General features: G+C 39.9%; 1 protein-coding gene across 1 annotated transcript; it reads left to right on the top strand.

The window, feature by feature from the left end:
• The first annotated feature begins 5,745 nt into the window (after nucleotides 1-5,745).
• MYCL (MYCL proto-oncogene, bHLH transcription factor) lies at nucleotides 5,746-11,813 on the top strand. Its single transcript, XM_063444523.1, has 3 exons — nucleotides 5,746-5,808; nucleotides 6,312-6,793; nucleotides 10,447-11,813. The coding sequence occupies exons 2-3, from the start codon at nucleotides 6,316-6,318 to the stop codon at nucleotides 10,995-10,997; spliced, it is 1,029 nt and encodes a 342-aa protein (XP_063300593.1). The 5' UTR covers nucleotides 5,746-5,808; nucleotides 6,312-6,315; the 3' UTR covers nucleotides 10,998-11,813.
• The last annotated feature ends 9,671 nt before the right edge of the window (nucleotides 11,814-21,484 follow it).

Here is a 21,484-nt window from a genome sequence, read left to right as displayed (position 1 = left end):
AAACGCAGACCCATCCGCAAACCTAGACAGTTCACCATAGATAGAACTTCAGGTGAATCTACCTCCGAGTCTGAATTACCGCACGATTCTTCTTCAGCACGGAGAACTGATAGTTCATCCAGCACTGCACAACCTTTTTTAGACAGGGCATCAGCAGAGGAAACATCTATACGGACACGGTACCAGAGCAGACACGGAACATCAGGCGGAGGTACATCACAAGACGTGGCCAGAGGGGGCGTACCTTCTGGGGCAAGAGGGCGGCCACCCCGTCAACAGAGATAGCCCCAATCTTCAATCTATCTTCCAGAGCTCTGACACCAGAAGAAACAAGGATGCTTAGTAAAGGTTTATCATTTGTTCCCACGTCTGGAGCTAAACCCCTAGATTGGGAAGTTGAACTTTATAAATTTGGTCGGTCGCTAAGATTGAAAGATTTTTTCAAGACCAAAACCATGGATACAACGAACACGACTAACAGATTCAGAACTAAGAGCACATTCGACCCTATGCCCAACCAAACATCTATTAAGTCCTTCTTACGCTCAGTGCAGAAGGAGTCATCGGATCATTTGAAACAAAAGCTTCCTCATCATTCCAACTGTACCAAGAGTGAACGAGCGATCATCAAATCCTTGTCAGCCGACAAGGAGATCATCATCCGTCCGGCTGACAAAGGGGGAGGCATTGTCATCCAAAATTATTGTGACTACCGCTCAGAAATTTTATCACAATTGTCGGACCACAACACATATGCCAAACTATCCAAGGATCCTACTGATCTGGTCATTAACCAAATTGAAGAATGCTTATCAAGAGGACTCCGTTCCAACTACATTTCGATGGAACTTTACCAATATCTCCAAGCAACTTCACCAAGGACGCCGGTGATTTACTCATTGCCCAAAGTCCATAAAAATTTGGATAAACCTCCAGGCCGCCCCATAGTGTCGGCAATTGGGGGAGTTCTGGAACCGCTGGCAAAATGGCTGGATTTCTTGTTTAAAGAACCCATTGAACATCTTCCCACTTGCATAAAGGACACCCCAAGCTTCATAAGATTATTATCTGAGACAACATTACCCTCTGAACCGGTTGTTCTATTGACGTGTGATGTGTCAAGTTTGTACACCGTGATACCCCATCAAGAGGGGATAGATGCTATGAGGTCGATATTATCGCAATCTACACACTACATAGGACCTCCCATAGAGTATACGCTGGAGCTTTTGGAAATAGTCCTGTCCCAGAATTACTTCAGGTTCGAGACGGAGTGGTACAGACAAATTGCTGGTACATCCATGGGTGCGGCTATGGCACCCATGTATGCCAACGGTTACATGTTTGAATTTGAAACCAGACACATTCTGCAACCCTATCATGACCGTATCCTGAAGTATGCAAGGTATATCGACGATATCTTTATGTTGGTTACTGGCTCCATAGCCGAGGCCAAAGAAATGGTCCAGTCCATCAATATAAGCACCAGCAACATCAAATTAACAGCAGAGATGGACTTGGCATCAGTTGACTTCCTGGACATCAGAGTACTACGAGAAGGGTCGAGACTGGCATATACTTTATACTCTAAGCCGACGGACCGAAATACAATCCTTCAGGCTAATAGCTTCCACCCTGGCTCATTAAAGAACTCTCTACCCTACTCACAGTTCTTGCGTGTCCTGAGGAACAACTCAGATCCAATAAGAGCCCAAGAACAGTTAGGGTTAATGTGGGAAAAATTTCGACAACGTGGATATACATGCCAGATTTTACAGAAGGCACTTGACCGAGGGCGGGCTACAGTTGACACTCCTGCACTTAAGGAAAAAACTGACAGATTGGTCTTCCCCACCACGTTCACTACATCATCACCTAAATTCAAACAAATTATTGAGGCAAATTGGAGAACACTTAGCAATGATGTGACACTGCCTCCAATATTCCAAAATCCTCCTATGTTCTGCTACAAGAGGAACAAAAATCTGAGAGATCTGCTAGTAAACACCGATCCAGTTCACTGCTACACGAAGAGCAGTACTCCACAGAATCTGGGATGCTATCGCTGTTTAGGATGTGTGACTTGTGGACATATGATCCCCGGAAAAACGTTCACACATCCTCATACGGGAACCAGCTTCCGCATCCAACATCGACTAACATGCACCAGCGATTTCGTGATATACAAACTCATGTGTCCGTGTGGTTTAACATACATCGGGAAAACGGACTTGCCCTTGAGGGAACGGATCCGTAACCACAGGTCTAGCATCAGAACAGCATACAGGGACCAGAAGTCGGAGTTACCGGTAGCAAAGCACTTTCTCGAACTTGGCCATAACTTGCCATCCATGAAGCTGATGGCTATAGATCATGTCCCAGCACCTAGGAGAGGGGGTGATCGAAAAAAGATGCTCCTCCAAAGAGAATTGTTCTGGATTAGGACACTACAAACAGTCCATCCCCTTGGACTAAATGAAAAATATTCGTTGTCTGTGTTCTTATAGTTTAATATCTTGGATGACCTGATGTATACTGGCATAGGTGTTGGGGGCCCGCCCTTGGGGTTAAGCCACCTCCCTGGTTGTCCAGTTTTGAGGATGGTCATTGTCTCCACCCCTTTCATACTTTTCATATTCCTCCATTCTTTATGTGTCTGTAGGTTATTTTGACCAATATAGTGAATACATAGACATGGGGACCAATCCACGAAGTGGGTTCTTGATATGCGGTTTTCATTGATATCACCTATCTGTATATATTTCTTTCCAGATTGTTGTTTCTTAGTTAATTATTCCTGGAAGCCACTTAGTGGGCATACTTTGGAGGTTTGATCAGTATACAGATGGGCCCATGATTCAGTCTCCATATAGATATTTACTCCTTGGTTCAATTTCTTTGAACATGATTGAGCACCATTGTTCTTATAGTCGCTATAATTGCGGAGTCAATATGCTAGGCTATTCTATTGCAAGCCCTGAAACCTCGGTGTTTATATATTGGGTAAATACCTTACGGAAAGTAAGACTCCATGTTATTTAACATTATGAGCCCATTCGCTTAATGTCTAATTTTCTTTGGATTCCCTAGGAAATTTATCCCTTGAATGTTCTGCCCCCTTAAAAATTCATCTTGATTTTGTCCTGCCATGGACTGTAATTATTGTGAGCCTTATAATCCCCCGATCGATTGGGGATAGTGGTTACACTCATGCATTTGGAATAAGTAATGTAATTCAAATGTTCGCCTGATTTCCGCTTCAGCCGTTTATTATTGTTTTTATGAGGTTGCCATGGAGTCTATTTCCATGACAACACTCCCCATGATGCTGACGGGCATGTGGTCACGTGGTGTAATGACGCCGGCGCCGTGCAATGACGTCATTGCGACGCACGCATTGACGTCGGCGGAACCCGCGGCAAACCCAGCCGGAGCTGACAGGGAGACGTAATTGGTTTGGTGGCGGGTAAGTTGATTACCAATGTGCATTTATTGTATATATATGTCATTTTATGGTGTTGTGCTTTAGTCCTGATGAAAGTCTGTGATTAACAGACTGAAACGTCGACCTCTTGCCGATTGATTAAAAGTTAAGTTTTATATTTACTTACAAGTCCTGGGAGTGCTATCTCTTCTTCGTTTTTTATATATATACACATATATATATATATATGAAAAAACAGATAAAATTTGTATTATTTAATACCTTTTTTATTGGACTTACAGAATTTTTTAATGACAAACTTTCGGGAGAATCTCCCTTTCTCAAGTCTGAATTCTATGTGTCGTCTTGCTCAGAAATGCTTCAAAGTTGAGTTGTGATACAGGGGTTAAGACACAAGTTTGATAGTACATTTGGACTCTCTTGCCTTTAGTAAATATCTTCCAACGTTATCTGATGGGGCAGACCTAATGCACATGCTTAGCAAGTGCATTAGGCCCTCCCCATAGGAAAGCATTGAGCCAATGCTTTCCTCTGAGGATTTCAAGGATGCTGCAGCGTGAGGATGTCATGCATAGTTTAAGGGACTCATGGTCCAGTAAACTCCTGAAAGCACCTCTAGTGGCTGTCTGGTAGAGGCTGTCTTAGTACTGCAATGTCAACACTGCAGTTTTTTGGGGGAAAAAGGCAATGTTCTACATTGCAGGAGTAAGGGGAACAGAGACACTGCACCAAGACCATTTAAATTCCTTTAATTCGTAACATGAGAGCATCCTCTGAGGTTTTTGCTCTGGTGTCATGCACACTAGACAAAAACAGTAAATCCCCCTTCCCCCCCTTCCAACTTCTAATAGATGCAATGATTATCCAAGAGGAACTTAACTTCATACTGATGGTAGACATTCAATATGTGACGATACTCACAGGTCCAACTTCTTATGTTTCTGGTTGTCCTTGTATATTGTAATGCATGCTGGCACTGCATATGAAAAGTTAGAAAGAATGAGTCAGGAAGGTGCAAATCATGGACTATATACAAAGTGGATTATTTCATACAATATTTTGACTTTGACGTAACACACCATGAACCATAACCAATAGAGCTAAACCTCTGCAGCCATTTTTAATTTGTTTTTGTTATTCACCCTTTCAGTGCTGCAAAACTGGCACAAGCTCCTTCTAGCAACTAGAAGTTCTATTTTATAGGAGGAGGAACATACACCAGTAGTTAGCTTGGAATTGGTTGTTCATTGTTATGATTATTTAGCACCCCTTTAATATATTTACAGAAATAGATCATAAAGGTGTATATATTTAACTGGGAATTGTGGAGAGTATGTAATTAATTTTAGCCATATTAGATAATATGGGGGAAACATATTGCAGGAGAACTTTCCCAGTTTTGCTATTTTTACAATTATCTTGATTCTCAATTCTTTAATCAATATGTAAATATGCCACAAATACCTCGTTTATCAATAAAGTGTGCATGTTTGGGAATTAATAGCAAATTAAAAAAATTAGGTCAAAACAGCCAATTTTTTTTCAAGCCAGCTAAATTGTCAGTTCACTCAATTCAAACTAAAATTTAACCCCTTAAGGACCAAACTTCTGGAATAAAAGGGAATCATGACATGTCACACATGTCATGTGTCCTTAAGGGTTTAAAGTTCTCTTGGAATTCCTGCCAATTCACACTTTATTCAGGAGGTTATTAAAAAAAACAAAAAAAAAAACGTGAATTGAAAATCAAATTGCCAACTTGTACCTAAAAAAAATAAAATTAAAATAATGTTGATATGAAAATTCCCCATCTGTGTTATATGGGGTCTTCCACAAAGTTCTAAATTAAAGCTAATTAAAATACAACTGTCACATTTCGTGCAAAGACAGCTGATCAGAGAAAATGATCTAGCTAGTGTCACAGCTTTCCTACATTGCTTTAAATAGTCCAGGTTTTATTTCACTATCATTTGGCATTAGTGAATAGCCCTGATAGTTACAAATTGGCAATTTTGTTTTCAATTCACATTTCTGTGAGCTAACTAAAAATAGTGTATTACATATGATTGTTATGATGGTGCATGCTTATTAGCTAGAGCTAGGACTCTCCATAAGCTGCCATAATACAGACATCGAGCTGACAAGAAATAAATCCAATGTTAAGTAATTGACAAAGCCCCAGCAACCCCTTAGTAAAGGTGTCAGTACACACACGGTTATATCACAGCCGCCGCCCCTATGGAAGGTGCTTCCCACGGCTCGCCCACGGGGGGAGGGGAGCCAATAGCTGGTATAAACATGTGCGGGAACAATGAATGCTGCCAGACTCGCCGTGTGCGGAGAGCGAGGAGCGATTCACTGAGGTAAAGGAGACTCAAACGGCATGGGGGGCTGCAATGTGCTCACACTGGGGCTCGGACATGAGAATGAAGGGAAATACAGGAGGGAAGTCTGTCAGCTAAGGCCATTTATATACTTCCAGTGAGCGCCGGCTAAGCCTTTCTTTATACCCAGGATGTTATGTATGAGATGCAGTTTTGTGGGTTGTACGCATTTCAGCGGTAATTCCATATGGCAGGGATCCGCAGCGCCCTACTCATTTTAGACTGCTTCACATATGTGGGAAATAAAGTTTGCTTTGTTCCCCACGTGCATATAATCACCCCACGTGCATATAATCACACCATACTGTCCCCTTCCTTTGCTGGGGGTGCCTGGGCTCCCCGTCCACCAATGCTGGTGTCTGTCTCCCTTTAATCATACCCCCTTTAAATCCTGTCTTTCCTTCTGCCAGGGTTCTATTTTGAAATAGAATCTCTTGTGCTGTTGCTGCCCTTCCTGTATGGTTACTGTTGATGTTTTATAGGACAATGGATCTTGGCTCCTACAGCACTCACTATTTCTATGATGTGGACCTGAAGGAGGACTTTTACAGATGCATTGCTCCCAGTGAGGACATCTGGAAGAAGTTTGAGCTTTTGCCTAGTTGCTCGCCGTCTGCTGGAGGATGCATGGGTGGAATTGGTACAGACTTCGGAGCAGACCTTATGGATTTGGGATTGGAATCTCCTGTGAAACTGTCTGGCCTCAGCTCTGTAGTCCTCCTAAGAGACTGTATGTGGAGTGGATTCTCTACTCGGGAGCGCCTGGAAAAGGTAATAAATGAGAGGCTATCAACTGGAAATGCATGGACTGCTTGTGGTTCCAAACAAGTTCCAGATATTGAACCACTGGAGACTGGATTTGATGCACTGGAACAGGCCACAGCACCACCACAGCCTCTTGTACCTACACCAGTTCCGGAAAAAGTCCAAAATTCTTCTGGGTCAGAAAGTACCAGTGACTCTGGTAAGATCACTCCTACATAAATAGCACTTTTTTACTCCTCTAAATGAGGACAATGGTACCGACTTAAGTTATATATGCGTAGTAGAGCATACAAGCTTTATTACTGGTATTTATAAAGCTCCAACATATTCCACAGTGCTGTACAATATATAAACGGTAGAGACCCCCCTGCCTGTAAGCTGATATCTAGCCATTTAAGCGATTTTATACAAAGTGCTTAGCTAGATAGTCCATGAGCTTACAATCTAAAGAATACAGTGAGGATTTAAGACAAGAGGTAGCAGGGGAAATTTTGAGGTAATGGCTAAAAAGTTGAGAGTTGCAGCTATTGGTAAAATATATATAAAGGGAATGAAGAGGTAATTGAGTGAGAATCTCAAACAGCTGAAGGAGCATGCTATAAATTTAGGGGGAAACCCTAGTCTTGCATATAGCATGCTTTTTATGCTGAAATGCGTACCAATATTTCTCCCTCTTCCTTCATACATACTATATAGTGTGTGTGTGTGTGTGTGTGTGGTACAGTACCCAGCTTTGTAACATGTTGATACCTGAACTTGGTACACACCTAGTGCTCTTAGCAGGTGTAGGAGTCTGATTAACTTCATTCTGGCAGGACATCTATTCTGTGTACTGTGAGAAAAGAAGTTTAAATATTACACCTGTACCTTTTATACGTCAATGTATAACCATGAAGAAACCTTATGGGAGAAAAACTCAATGTAGTAACTGTTCAGCAAGATATAATTGGCTTTAAAAAAAAAAAAAAGCATAAACTTGCAAAACAAATGTCAAAATACTGTCTTGTCGTCCCCCCCACACCTTTTTTCCTTTGTCTTCCAACACATCTGAAGAAGACTGCTTTCTCAGTGGTATAATCTAAACACTGGATCTGTTTACTTTTCGATCACATAAGTAAATGGTCTATGAAATGATGTTGTGGTTTTTGATCATTTAAACTTGTCTCAAAGAATTATGAGAAACTCCTACACTCCATTAGTGTATGGAAGCAATAGTTTTCTATATAACGTGTCCACATATTCCTGTTTTTTAGAAAGCTGTAAATTCTGTTCTATTCCAATTGATTATAAAATGTCAGCTCTTTAATGGCCAATATAACGCAGATGTTAGAGGTGTTGCTGCTACAGACTTATTAGTCAATGTTGAAGGGGAGGAAGAGCGTGCATTGAACCAGAAACGTTTGCACTCTCTCCCCCCCACCAGACTTCACATGGCTATCATTGATTGAAAACCAGTAACAATTTGGTAACAAACACAACTAAAACTTCATCCCATCAGGCCCTCACTCAGGTTTCCTTATTCCCTAGTAGTATAAAATAATTCTATCTGCTCTACAGAACATGTGCTTCTTTATCTAGTGTAAGCACATTGTTTCTTGTCCTAATTACACTGGGAAGCCCACACATTGTATTAATGCTCCTGACTCTGTTATGAAAGCTCTTTGGATGGGAACAGTAATATTCCTGGTTAATAAATGTATTTTTTTTAAAGGGGTCAATTAAGGTCCTGCAGGAACTTGTCTGGTGTGAAACAGATGCCAATACTAGTTTTGTGGACTGCATTTATGGCATAGTTGTAACCAGTCTGTAGCCATATGGCTTTGGATAATGTTGCACATTTGTCACCTTGTATTGCTTTATAGTGTGTATACATTGACTAAACGGCTGGTAATGTTTTCCAACTATAAATTTCCTACCATTGCTTCTAACTTTAAGCCTTGCTATCTTGAACATGGGCCTTTTGCCATTGGATATAGTAGTTTAAGTTTATTTATAAATGAAGCACTAGGACCATGTCCTGATATAACAAGTGGGCAGCAGCCAAGTATTAACAATGTTGTGTGCATTGTGTATTCTTGGAAAGTGGGATGGCACTTAAAGCGGGTCTCAGTAAGACGAAGTGTTGCATTATGTTTACTAGACTCCCTCCTCCAGCACAGAAGCTGCTCAGTGTTTAAGAGCTTACAGCTGCACACTGCTGCCACATGGCCAGACAAAAAGCAACAGCTTGCAGTCAGGGTCAAACTGCTTCCAGCCAATCCGCGCAAACCTGGTGTTTGAAATGTGAGCACTGAGCCAATTGGATTGTTTCAGGGTGGGTGACTAGGATTTATTAATGGGGAAATGATCCTATTCACATGGAGCCCTTTTCACTTTGTCCCTTTGTTTTGAATACATACATCCACCCTCCCCCATACCACACCCGGTTTTACACAGGCTCCTGTACAATGCTCCTGCTGCCAGATCTTTGTAGCCTGCTCTCCTTAACTATTTCACTGCACAGCTGCAGTGCCTATTGGAGGGATAACCCTTTTCCAATGGCTTTGTGATATTGTATATGGTGTGACAATGACAGCAGTTAATGGCAAGAGGATATTTTATGGCAGTGTTTTAACAAATTGCCTGGTTATAGAACTTACAAACTATGGGATATGTCCACTCATTTTAAATTGAGGGTAAATAAGTGTTGTGTTCTATAGATACAATGACCGTAATATAGATTATAAAGGCAAAAACAATAGACCCATATGGTGTGCCCACTGATTTATTCTTCTGATGTCTTGTGCATACCTATCGGGCACACTCTCATTCATTCCTCTGCATCAGGAAGGCTCAATTTGCAGTCGCCCTCCATTCCAAAATGACAAATGTCTGTTTGTCTTTAACATGAACTTGTCATATGTGCTTTTTGAATGCCTGGCCCATTTAAAATGTAGAGACAAATACAAAAGCATGTATTGCAAAACTACAGAATTAACTAGTTTCACTCTTGCTACAAACCTTAGATGACACCATAACCACTATGCTCACTGTTATGATGGAAGAGTCACATTGTACATGGTCAACTTCTGAACTGTAACCACAGTGTATCCCTCTTTTTGATATATCCAAAGAGGAAAATTCTAATCTAACGTATCAATTTTTGTTACGTTATTTGGATAGAATTCACTTTCCATACAGAGTTGGGGCATCTGTGGTTGTGATCTCTTAAAGGAGCACTATAGGGTCAGGAACACAAACATGTATCCCTGACCCTATAGGGTTAAAACCACTATCTAGCCACCCTGGTCCTCTCATGCCTCCCTAAATATAGTAAAATTAAAGTCTGCAGCTGCTTATTTTGTCCCCGTTTCCTTTAGACCTGCCCACTGACTGCTGACATCATCAGAAGTGGTAACCTGCATCACTGTTATGTGTTAACCACTAATTAACCTTATTAGAGAAATTGGTGCTACACACCAGATAAAAATCCTAGAATTCTGCATCCAGAATGCAAGAGGATGTATGGAACCATTCAAATGCTTACTGTATTCCCAGTTATGAATAAAGTAATGCTATTGCAACATGCATATAAGCATATCCTGAAACTGCACAAATGCTAAATATAAAATAACACTGCTCATCCATTCTTACTTCTGTAAGACTGCAAAAATGTCCACTTGGTTTCCTGCTAGCTTGTCCCTTCCTGTTGGGTAGGTGTGGGAACTATGGTACCAAATGGTTTTATTTATTTTAAACGTGTAGTAAAGTGCATCTTGCATCATATTGATGCATTTCAGCACCTCAGATGAAGATTAAAAAATCTACTCAAAGATTTCTAATATTTTTTTTTTTTTTTTTTTTTTTTTATAGATGACGATGAGATTGATGTAGTAACTGTGGAGAAGAGGAAATCCTATGGTGGAAGGCAGCCAGTGACTATCACTGTGCGAGCAGATCCACTGGACACGACAACAAAACTTTTCCATATTTCCATCCATCAGCAGCAGCACAACTATGCTGCCCGTCCTCCTGAGCAAAGTCCAGTGTCTCCTCCACACAGCCCTATTAAAGAAGAGCCTGGTGAGGTGAGCTGCTTCTCTGTTCAGCCCTGCAGTCCACCTACACCCTTCTCTCCTGCTTCTGGAAGTTCTGATGGTGAGGATATCGCAAAACGAAAGAATCACAACTATATGGAACGCAAAAGGCGGAATGATCTACGTTCTCGTTTTGCAGAACTGAGAGAAGAGGTGCCAGGCCTGTCTCGCTCATCCAAAAGCTCCAAAGTAGTGGTTCTTGGTAAGGCTACTGAATATCTGAAAGGTCTGATCACTGAGGAGCAAAGACTTGTGAATGAAAAGGCGAGACTCCGAGCTCGACACAAAACGCTCATGTGTAGGCTGGCAAAACTGAAAGGACGCTAAAGGACACTGGGCAGACTTACTGCCTTGCACATTTGCACACTTTATTTTTTGGTATGGGGAAGGATAAATATGTATTGTATGCACATGTGAGACTACTTTAAAGACTGTTTATCTTGTAGAGCACACAGGAAGTGGGGCTGTGTCCTACTTCAGGTGATTTATGAATTCATGGTTCCACAGATTGCTTCTCCACATTCATGGCATAGTCTGGATCTTTGGTATTTAGTACTTTAATATGTTTGACTTGCACAGTATGGTTGTAGAATGCTTAGATGGATTTAGTTAGCTGACTTCCTACTGCCCAGACAAAATAACCACTACATTGCCCTGGTGCAGAAATGAAGTTTTGAAATATTTAAGTTAATTATTGTAACTAGTATAGTCAAATGACTGTTCTATAGATGTCTACCTGTTAAACTACCTTTCCTTAGCTCCTACTGGAAAAGGATTACGGAATTGCACATAGTTAACATTTAACCTGGAATGAATGCAATAATTGATTATTTCCCACCTAGACTTCAACTGAGTGTCAACGCAAACTTAATTTTTCCTAAAATGCTTAGTTGCCAGTTTCATGCCTGCCTTGTATCAAGGAGATAAGGTTTTAAGATAGATCTGGTCTAGAATACTGTTTTGTGGGAGGGTCTTGTGTGAACAGCTCAATCTATACCTCACTCTTGTCACTTTACACTTTTTGTTTTGATTTTTTTTTTTTTTTTTCCTCGTTTCTGATCCTGCTGCTGACTGCTGGAATTTTGTACCGAACAAAGTTTATACTGTATTTTTGTATCCTTTTGGTAAATTGAAACTGATTAAAGTGTGTGGTTGACTTTGATATTCATAAACTTTCTGTATGGAAACGGTTATTAAATCAGAATTTACAAATCTGCAAAGTCTCTTTAAAACTACAGATATCTGATCTATACAAAGCAGTCACAGAAGACCTATTGCCTGACTGCCACACAATCAACATCTGCCATCATGCAGCAGAGGGCTTGGTTACATGGGAGTTGCAGTACAATAGCCGCAGGAGGTTTGTTTCTGTACACATTACTGAAATGCAGACATCAGGATATACATTTGACATACTTTTAAAAGACTACTATAGACATCCAGACCACTTCAGCTCAATTAAGTGGTCTGGGTGCCAGGTCCATCTAGGGTTAACACTGCAGCTGGAAACTGCTATGTTTACAATAGGGTTAATCCAGCATCTAGTGGCTCTCATTGACGGCCACTAGAGGCGCTTCCCACTGTGAAAATCAGTGAGAAGATGCTTACGTCCATAGGATAGCATTGAGCATAGGGTCAGGAACACATATGTATTCCTGACCCTATAGGGTTAAAACCACCATCTAGCCACCCTGGTCCCCTCATGCCTCCCTAAATATAGCAAAATTTAAAGTCTGCAGCTGAGGGTGGGGGGACCCCAAGACCCTATAGTGCCAGGAAATAAAGTTTAGTTTCCTGGCACTATAGTGGTCCTTTAACAGACCATCTACTGCTTCAGACTTTGGTTTTGTGCTGCTCCAGGAAAATGTGGCAGAGGTGGACTTTTAATGACTCTGCATCATTAATTCACCCTGCAGTCTGTTAACTATTAAACAGGATGAATGTATGGGGAAACTGGCTGGAAAGTTTTAACTTCTGAATGAAGGTTTGTTAAAAGAATTTGCATTAAGAATGTGATGTAAATATCACAACCTCCTGGACTTGGGCTTTTTGTTCATGACAAGGGCTAAGTCGTCGAGTGAAGAGGGTTTTGATTTATTTTTTTCTATGCCACATGAACCAAATGTACACATCACTGTACTTGGACTGCATGTTCTAGCTTTTGCATTCCTTTGTCAGTCGACAAAGGACAAATCTAGATAGCCAAGTCTTTCAACAGTCAGTTCCTGATACCTTGCCTCTAGCACGCAAGGTAACTACTCACACCTATTTACTTGCATGCATAGTTAATAAAATAAATGTGGTAAACCGCGCCAAAATAGTGCTCAAAAGTGTAGAATACATTTTATACATACATCTCAATCTTGATTAGTACAATTCAGTATAAAGACCTCAAGAGAAACACAAAGAATACAAACAATAGTGCAATATGCTATGAGTGGATACACATGTGCAAAATATCCGATAAAAGGCAAACTCACACTTTACACAGCTGCTAAGAACTCTGTAAAGTGAGTTTGCCTTTTATCGGATATTTTGCACATATGTGTATCCACTCATTATAGCATATTGCACTATTGTTTGTATTTGTGTTTCTCTTGAGTTCTTCATACTGAATTGTACTAATCAAGATTGAGATGTATGTATAACATTTATTTATTCTACACTTCTGAGCACTATTGGCGAGGTTTACCACATTCTTTATTTTTTGTATTTCTGTTCACAAATAGCAGGTATTGGGAAATCCTGCTGGTTCACTGCTGTCACACTTTTTTTGGTTATATAGAGAGCGCCTAAACTTCTCCTCTATTTACCATGCATAGTCAATGATAGTTTGCTCATGCACACTTCTCTAGATGTCTCCCTATTTATCACCTTACCTGGTAATAATGTACAGTGAGCAGCAGCAATGTGTGCTTCTCTCTGCACATGCTGCCATTCCTTCATGATGTGAGGTAGACTAGGAAACTAAAGGAACATTATATGGTCAGTAACACAAACATGTATTCCTGATCCTACACTGTTACTACTACCCCCTCCCCTCCCATGCAATCTAGTAAAATCTTACTTGTATTCAAGTCTGTTGCTTCTGCCCCTAACTGTCCTGCTCACCTGACATTGGAAGTGATTGTGAGCCAATCACAATGCTTCTCCATAGGATTGGCTGAGACTGTCAAGTAGGCAGAGCCAGCATAAGCCAAACACAGCCCTGGCCAATCCGCATCTCCTCAAATTAATTGAATCGGTGCATCTCTATCAGGAAAGTTCAATGTTTCCATGCAGAGGATGGAGACACTGAATGGCAGTATAGAGTGTAGAGCACTGCCCCAGGAAGCACTCCTTGTAGCCATCTGATGAGTGGCTAGTGGAGGTATCACTAGGGTGTAATGTAAACACTGCATTTTCTCTGAAAATAGTGTTTACTGCAAAAAGCCTGAAGGGAATGATAATACTCACCAGAACAAATAAAATGAGCTGTAGTTCTGGTGACTAGTGTCCCTTTAAATATTGCACACTACAGTAACTTTACAATTCGATGAAGTAGTAATGGCAAAATTATGCTGATGGCTGCTAATGTTTTGGGAACTTAAAATGCAATATGTATAAATGTACAGCTTTTTCAGTAAGGGTTTTTTTTTTTAAATAACTTTTTACTTGCAAATTGGAGCTCCAAATTCCACATATATTAAACACAAAAATGGACCTCTGTAACCAGGGGGGCTATTCTAAATATGATAGAGGATGGATGTCCTCCGGGCTGGCAAGGAGAGCTTACACTCTCAGTAAACTATACTTTTCTCACAGGGAAGCATGCTTTAAATAGATTGACACTCCACTGCTCAAATAAAAAGGTTTAGTTGATATACCCCAATTAAAACACATGTGCATTTAATCATACATACTTTCTTTTTGGGTATATCTGAAACTGCTTGCAAAAACTGCAGATCTTTTGTCTGAAGCATTTGGGCAGGTTTAGAAGGGGGGCTTACCTAGTTTCTGTGGCTGTCCAATTAGACTTCCCAATGCAGCTCAATGAGGAGTGTTTGCAAGGCAGGAGCTCTGGCCTACTGCTCCCTTTTGAGTTTAGAGCCACTGAGCTAAACAAACCAGGAAGTAATAGGACCGGTTACCTGACAGCCAAGGGGTATAACAAGGTGAAACTTATAAAAGTGACAATTTCAACATTGTCATTTCTATAAAATGGGGAAAAGAGAATACACAAAATGTGCTTATGGGGTCAGGAGTGTCCCTTTAAGTATCTAACGTTTTTAGCACAAATCTGGAAATGCATTTTCTGACCGTATTTGCAATGTGGAAATCTTTCCAAATGTTGGATGTTTGTCTCAATATTTGACTCCGAGGAAATAAAAAACTAAATTAGCCAGGTTAAAGGAGCATTATAGTCCCCCAAAACCACTACCACTTAATGCAGTGGTTCTGGTGTCTATACCCTGTTCCTACAGGCTGAGCGATGTAACCACTGCTTTTTCAATGCTGACTAGTAACATTCACTCAAATAGCTACTAAAGGGGCTTCACCATAGAGATGCATGGATTCAATGCACCTCCATGAGGAGATGCTGATTGATGCGTTGGGTGCCCTTACATATGTGCAGCAAAACAAATTATCTCCGCTATGGAGGCGGGGCCAGACACAGAGAGCTTGGCACAGTGTGAGTAAAATCACCTTTTTATTGCGATTTAAGAGGTGCCAGAGACCTAACTAGTTAAACACTAGTGTCAGGAATACAGGTTTGTTTAACATATGAGGAGAATTTGCTTCAAAGCAGAACATTAGTAAGAATGAAGTTATCATTTAGAAAAATCTTATGAAGATAAACTAATACAGTTAAAATATGGTTCCATTTTCAGAATTCAACTCTGTCTGGCCATACAGGAAAAGTAAAGCAACTTCCACCCATTCTACATTGCTGCGGAATTTGTTGGCACTATATAAAATAACTCAACCAACTAAAGTCCAGATAAACATCTTTTTCCCTGCTGTGTCCCCTAGAGACCGCAATATATATTTCTTTTACTTGAAAATTGCATCCTCTATTTTTCACGTACTGTTACTTACTAAAGTGAGAATTTAAAGTGATTTTTAAATTTGAGGCCAAAGTATCTGTCTTCAGGGTACACGGATGCAATGATTTTAGACTTTATCTAAATATAGTGGTGCATAATTGTTTCTCTTGTATTTATTTTTCCTTATTATTCACCCTAATGATTCTACCATTTTCACATAATATATAGCAAATAAGCACTATTACCAGGAAAAAGGCTTATTCACAGTCTGAAGATTTGTTTCAGAAAATTCAGCAGTGACCATAGCAGAAACTTATCTGGGAAAAATTGCAAGAAATTGACTTTTAAAGTTACATAATAAAAAAAACCACCACACCATACATTTATAGATATCCTTCAAGGTATTTAAGTAAGAGCATTCTCTGACACTCGAAGTTTAACATTTTAACAACAATCTCCCCCCTCCCCCCCTCCCTCTTGAGCTTAGCTACACTGAGCTAAACAAACAAGGAAGTAACAGGATTGGTTGTCTGATTTACAGCCAGGGGGTGTAACAAGGTTAATTTAGAAAAGTGCTAATTTCTATTGAAATCTGAACTTTTAGTAAAATGAAGGGGGGGTACTTTTAAGCAAGCTGCAGTCTGGACTGTCCCTTTAATATGGGGCATTTTAAGTCTTTTTTCACTTGGTTATTTTATCACCAATGTGTGATGAATTTAGTGTTGTTTTGTTTTTAATTTTCCGATATGTATAGTTAAGTTAATTTCACAGTCCTTGTGGGTGATCCTCCTTCAAATTTTACTAATTGGTATTCTACTGCAGCTCTTGTGTAAATCTGTACTCTACATAACTACTTTTTCCAGGTTATTGTGACGCTTGTAGAGTCTAACTTTAACATGCCACGTGCAAAATGCCACACCATAAGCCCGCCTCCACCATGCCCCCTCACTCCAGAAGAAACTTCCTTATCAGTGTACATAAGGTGAGCTAAAATGCTGCAAGACAAGCAGCCTGCATCAGCAGAAGAGAGGTTATGAGCAGGCATACAGGGTGGATACGGCAATGTTTTCATTGCAGGGCTAAACACACCTCTAGTGGCTGCTTCTGCTGGTACGACCAAACTTGACTCTGTTATGTGAATGTTATCAAATGCGATCATAGGAAAGCATTGGGTTCAATGGCTCCATATGATAAGCATTTGATTGGACTTGCCGTGCATGGGCTTCTTATTCTCAATACTTCTCTATGGGAAGCAATGTATTGGAGAAGGACACAAAGATGGGAAAACCCTGCAGGACTACATTACCAGATGTGGAGTGGGTGGCTGCACGGAGTGAGTAAGGGTCTAGTAACCCCTCCCCCACCCTTTAAAAAAATTAAAAATAAAATGATTTAGGGGGGCATTGAATCTAAATTGGTAGAACACAGTGTTAGAAAGCATGCTTGTATTCCTAATGTGTACTGTTCCCTGTAAAGCAGAACTAGTTGTGTATGCATTTAGTGGTCTGAAGGTTTATAAAAGATTAGAGGGATATATTGATCTATTTTAAATGTAAACAGTACAACTGTTATAGATGGCTACAAGCCACCATTTCTACTCTCTGTAATGATTTCCAATAATTGCCTTTATTTCTTAGTCTCACAAATCAACATCTAGTCTATATAATCTGCAGCAATAGAAAATAACACACAAAAAAAAATCAATAGAAAAATTACATCATTCAATTGTTTCATTGTGTCTCTAAAAAACTGGAATAAATTGGTGAGAAAAAGCCAAAGGAACATATTAACCACAAATGCAACACCGATTAACTATATTTCACTGATAATTGTGTTGCTATAGTAATAAGGGGTTGCGAGTCTTATTCCTGTAACAATGTTGTACATCCATTCCAGAAAAAGAAATCAACATGCTGTTCTATACTGGAGCAGAGAGTGAATAGAAACACCTCCATTGTCAATGTCAGTAACGGTGCTAAAATCTCCATCACTAGATGTTTTATATGCTACATCCCTTTCTTTTGTTGCCTTTGTTCTGAAATTGCCTTGTCCCTGCATCAGATACAAACATACACACATACTGCACTTTGCCAGCCTGTTTCTATGGAAACAGTTACTGTGGACCAACAGAGATACTCTTGGTTGCTATTGGACAGTTGTTGCTTTTTCTGTTTCTATGGCATCAGCCACATCTTTTGTTGCTATGGGAAATTGTGCTGATGCAGGACCAGTTATCACACTGTTACCAAGGGAACAGCTTCTATCTGTCTGGATAAAGCTTCTGGTTAGCTCAGCTCTGTTGCTATGGGCTATTATGAGGATAAAGAAAACTGCATACATTAATTTGGATAGTGAGATCATTGTTTTGTCTGTGATGCAAGGAGATCTGTTTGAAAATAACATTTATAAAACAATTTCTTTTTTTGGGTTCCTCAAAATAATTTTGCCCCAAGTTTGGTAGTCTAATCTCAGGACCAGCTATACTCTCTAAAGAAATGTAATTTATAAACTGATTTATACAGATTTTAAAAATCAGAAAATAAATTCCAATTATATTATTTTCTTAATAACTGGGTTTTAACTGGAAACAAAATTCAATAAAATTTATACACATCATGTATTAATTATAGTATTTTAAATATATATTCTACAGAATCTGGTTCCATTCTTTCCCAATGTAAAAAAAGTTTATCCACCATAGAGAAGCAGACATGTAGTCAGTGCTCTACTAACTACACATATTTCACTTAATGGGACACTGTAGTCACCAGAACAACTACAGCTTATTGAATTTGTTCTGGTGAGTAGAATCATTACCTTCAGGCCTTTTGCTGTAAACACTGCTTGTTTCGGAGAAAGTGCAGTGTTTACATTACAGCCTAGTGATAACGTCACTGGCCACTCCTAAGATATCTGTTAAAGATCCTTCCTGGGTGCCTAAAATGCATCAAAACATTCAGTGTCTCCTCCCTCTGCATGCAGACACTGAACTTTCCTCATAGAGATTCATTGATTCAATGTATCTCTATGAGGAGATGCTGATTGGCCAGGGCTGTGTTTGAATTGTGCTGGCTCTGCCCCTGATCTGCCCCTTTGTCAGTCTCAGCTAATCCTGTGGGAAAGCATTGAGATTGGATCAGGCTACCACTTCTGATGATGTCAGCAGGCAGGTCTAAAGGAAACAGGGACAAAATAAGCAGTTGCAGACTTGAATACAAGTAAGATTTTACTATATTTAGGCAGGCATGAGGGGGCCAGGGTGGCTAAATGGTGGTTTTAACCCTATAGGATCAGGAATACATGTTTGTGTTCCTGACCCTATAGTGCTCCTTTAATAATTCTTATTCAACTTTCACAAACATATAGCCAATTTTAAGTATATGTGTGTTAGTATATTCATATATTCAAGATATGAAGTTCTATCACTGACTTAGAGAACCATGTTTAATCTAAATTAAAGGATTGCTCTGATTATCATAACCAATATAGCCTTTTGTACAGTACTGCAGAAAATATTGGCGCATTATAAATAATATACTAATTACTGGCTGCTAAACAAACTTCTCTCACATTGCTGGGCGCCAAGGAACCAACTTCAGGTTTAAACCATTGGAGAATGGTTTAACACCTGAAGGTAAGACACTCTTGCCCTTATAACAAATTCAATGAGCGTAAGTTTCTATTATGGTGTGAATGTAACTTTAATTTGAGCAAATACGCTATAAATATGCTAAAATTATTTATAGCGTATTTAATATCTATATACAAAACAGCTGTGTGTCCCACAACATAGTGAGAAATAACAAATAGCTGTGCATACTGCTTATAAAATCCAATGGTAGATCTTAATATTATTTTTATATATTTACATGGGACAAGTGCTTCAAACAAGATTGCAGCTTAGAGTCCATTGTATGGAATGCTGCCTTTGGGAGATCACATTATTTTAATAGCTTACACACTCTTTAAAATGTGTGCTACAGAGTGGCTATAATTAGTGTGGTAAGCAAAAACAAAACAAGTGGAAGTTCCTTTTTAACTCCATAGTTGGGACTCAAAACATGGCCCCATTTGATTTTAACTTACCAAAAGCCTTGACCCATTTTTGACTTTTTTTTTTTTTGAAGTATAAAGAATGTGTCACCAAGCTATTAAAGCTATAAAATGCTATGCATTTATAATTTGAGTAGCTGTGAAAAAAAATAAAAATGTGAATGAGGTTGACATATTGCTTACCACACTAATTATAGCCACTCTGTAGCACACATTTTAAAGAGTGTGTAAGCTATTAAAATAATGTGATCTCCCAAAGGCAGCATTCCATACAATGGACTCTAAGCTGCAATCTTGTTTGAAGCACTTGTCCCATGTAAATACATAAAAAGAATATTAAGATCTACCATTGGATTTTATAAGCAGTATGCACAGCTATTTGTTATTTCTCACTATGTTGTGGGACACAGAGCGGTTTCATGACTGAATACAGCTAGACATACTAATTTACTTAGCTAACCCAACAGTGTGTTTCTTTTTTTTCTCATCAAGTATTTTTACATGCATTTCTCTGCTTTACTGCAGAGCTAAGACGCGTTGTTCAGAGTAGGGGCTTGTACGAGTTTCCAGGGACAAACAATTATCTCACAATGTTTCAAAACTAGAGTGTGTAATGTTTGAGTCCTTATTAGGGATAGAGCAATTATTGGTTTTGCCGATATCGACCAATATTCCGATTTTTTGTAAGAATCAGTATCGACCGATAATCACCGTTAATGAGGTGGGCCGGCGTGTCCATAAAGCAGCACAAGCGGCCACCTTAGTGCGCAACAGCCAGGGGGGCTCTAGATTGGAGTGACCAGCAGAGATTGGCGCACAGTGCTCCCTCCTGCCAGGCACTCTGTGTAGCGTTGTCGAGCGGAGCAGTGCGCACCGAGGTACAGGAACTTGTGTTTCCTGTACCCGGTCAGTCTTAAAAGAGCACTTCCTGTCAGTCCGGCCAGGTACAGGAGACTAAATCTCCTGTACCGCGGGAGACAAGACAGGGGGAAGTTACACTTTGGAAGAGGCTAGTGAGGGAGAAGGGGAGGAAAAAACAAACACAGTGGGACAGGGGAAGGAGAGGGGGAGGGGGGGTAAGAACACTATGGGACAGGGGAGGCAGGAGAGAACACTATGGGACAGGGGAGGGGTTGGAAGGAAAGAACACTATGGTTTAGGGGGGAAAAGAACACTATGGGGGAGGGGAGGAAAACACTAGGGGGGACAGAGAGGAACATTAATAGAGCGCACTAAGGTACAGGGAAGCAAAACACTGGGGTGTGGCACTAAGGGAGAGGAACATTAAGTGGAATGGCAGGGGAAGTTCCCACACACACACTACACATACATATAAATATTCTTGAAAACATAAAAAAAAATCTGACTGGCATGTATATTTTGTGCATTTACCACTTAAAACAAAATTAGCAAAAACTTTTTTTTATTTTTTTTAAACGGTAAATGTACAGAATATCGGCGAGCTATCGGCTATCGGCCTGAAAGTTTACAGATTATCGGCATCAGTATTAGCTCTAAAAAAAATCAATATCAGTCGATCCCTAGTCCTTATAATTATTTACAAAGCACCAACAAATAGGTGGACTAACAAACAAGTATTTTCAGTAAGAAAGATGAATGTACAGAAAAAGAAGGTGCTGAGGGCCCCGCTCAAAGGAGTTTACATGTAACTGAGATATAAGCTGAAGCCTTTTCTTTTAAAATTTAAATTTACTCATAAACATTATCAACATC

This window comes from Pelobates fuscus, chromosome 1 (assembly GCF_036172605.1).
Source record: "Pelobates fuscus isolate aPelFus1 chromosome 1, aPelFus1.pri, whole genome shotgun sequence".
NCBI classification, from domain to species: Eukaryota; Metazoa; Chordata; class Amphibia; order Anura; family Pelobatidae; genus Pelobates; species Pelobates fuscus.
This window is presented reverse-complemented; position numbering and strand designations above follow the sequence as displayed.

What these genes read in the sequence shown, in the direction of transcription:
- MYCL (XM_063444523.1), top strand. Translation starts at nt 6,316, where the DNA reads ATGGATCTTGGCTCCTACAGCACTCACTATTTCTATGATGTGGACCTG. An exon ending in AGAAAGTACCAGTGACTCTG is followed by an intron (nt 6,794 to 10,446) that starts GTAAGATCACTC and finishes TTTTTTTTATAG; the next exon opens with ATGACGATGAGATTGATGTA.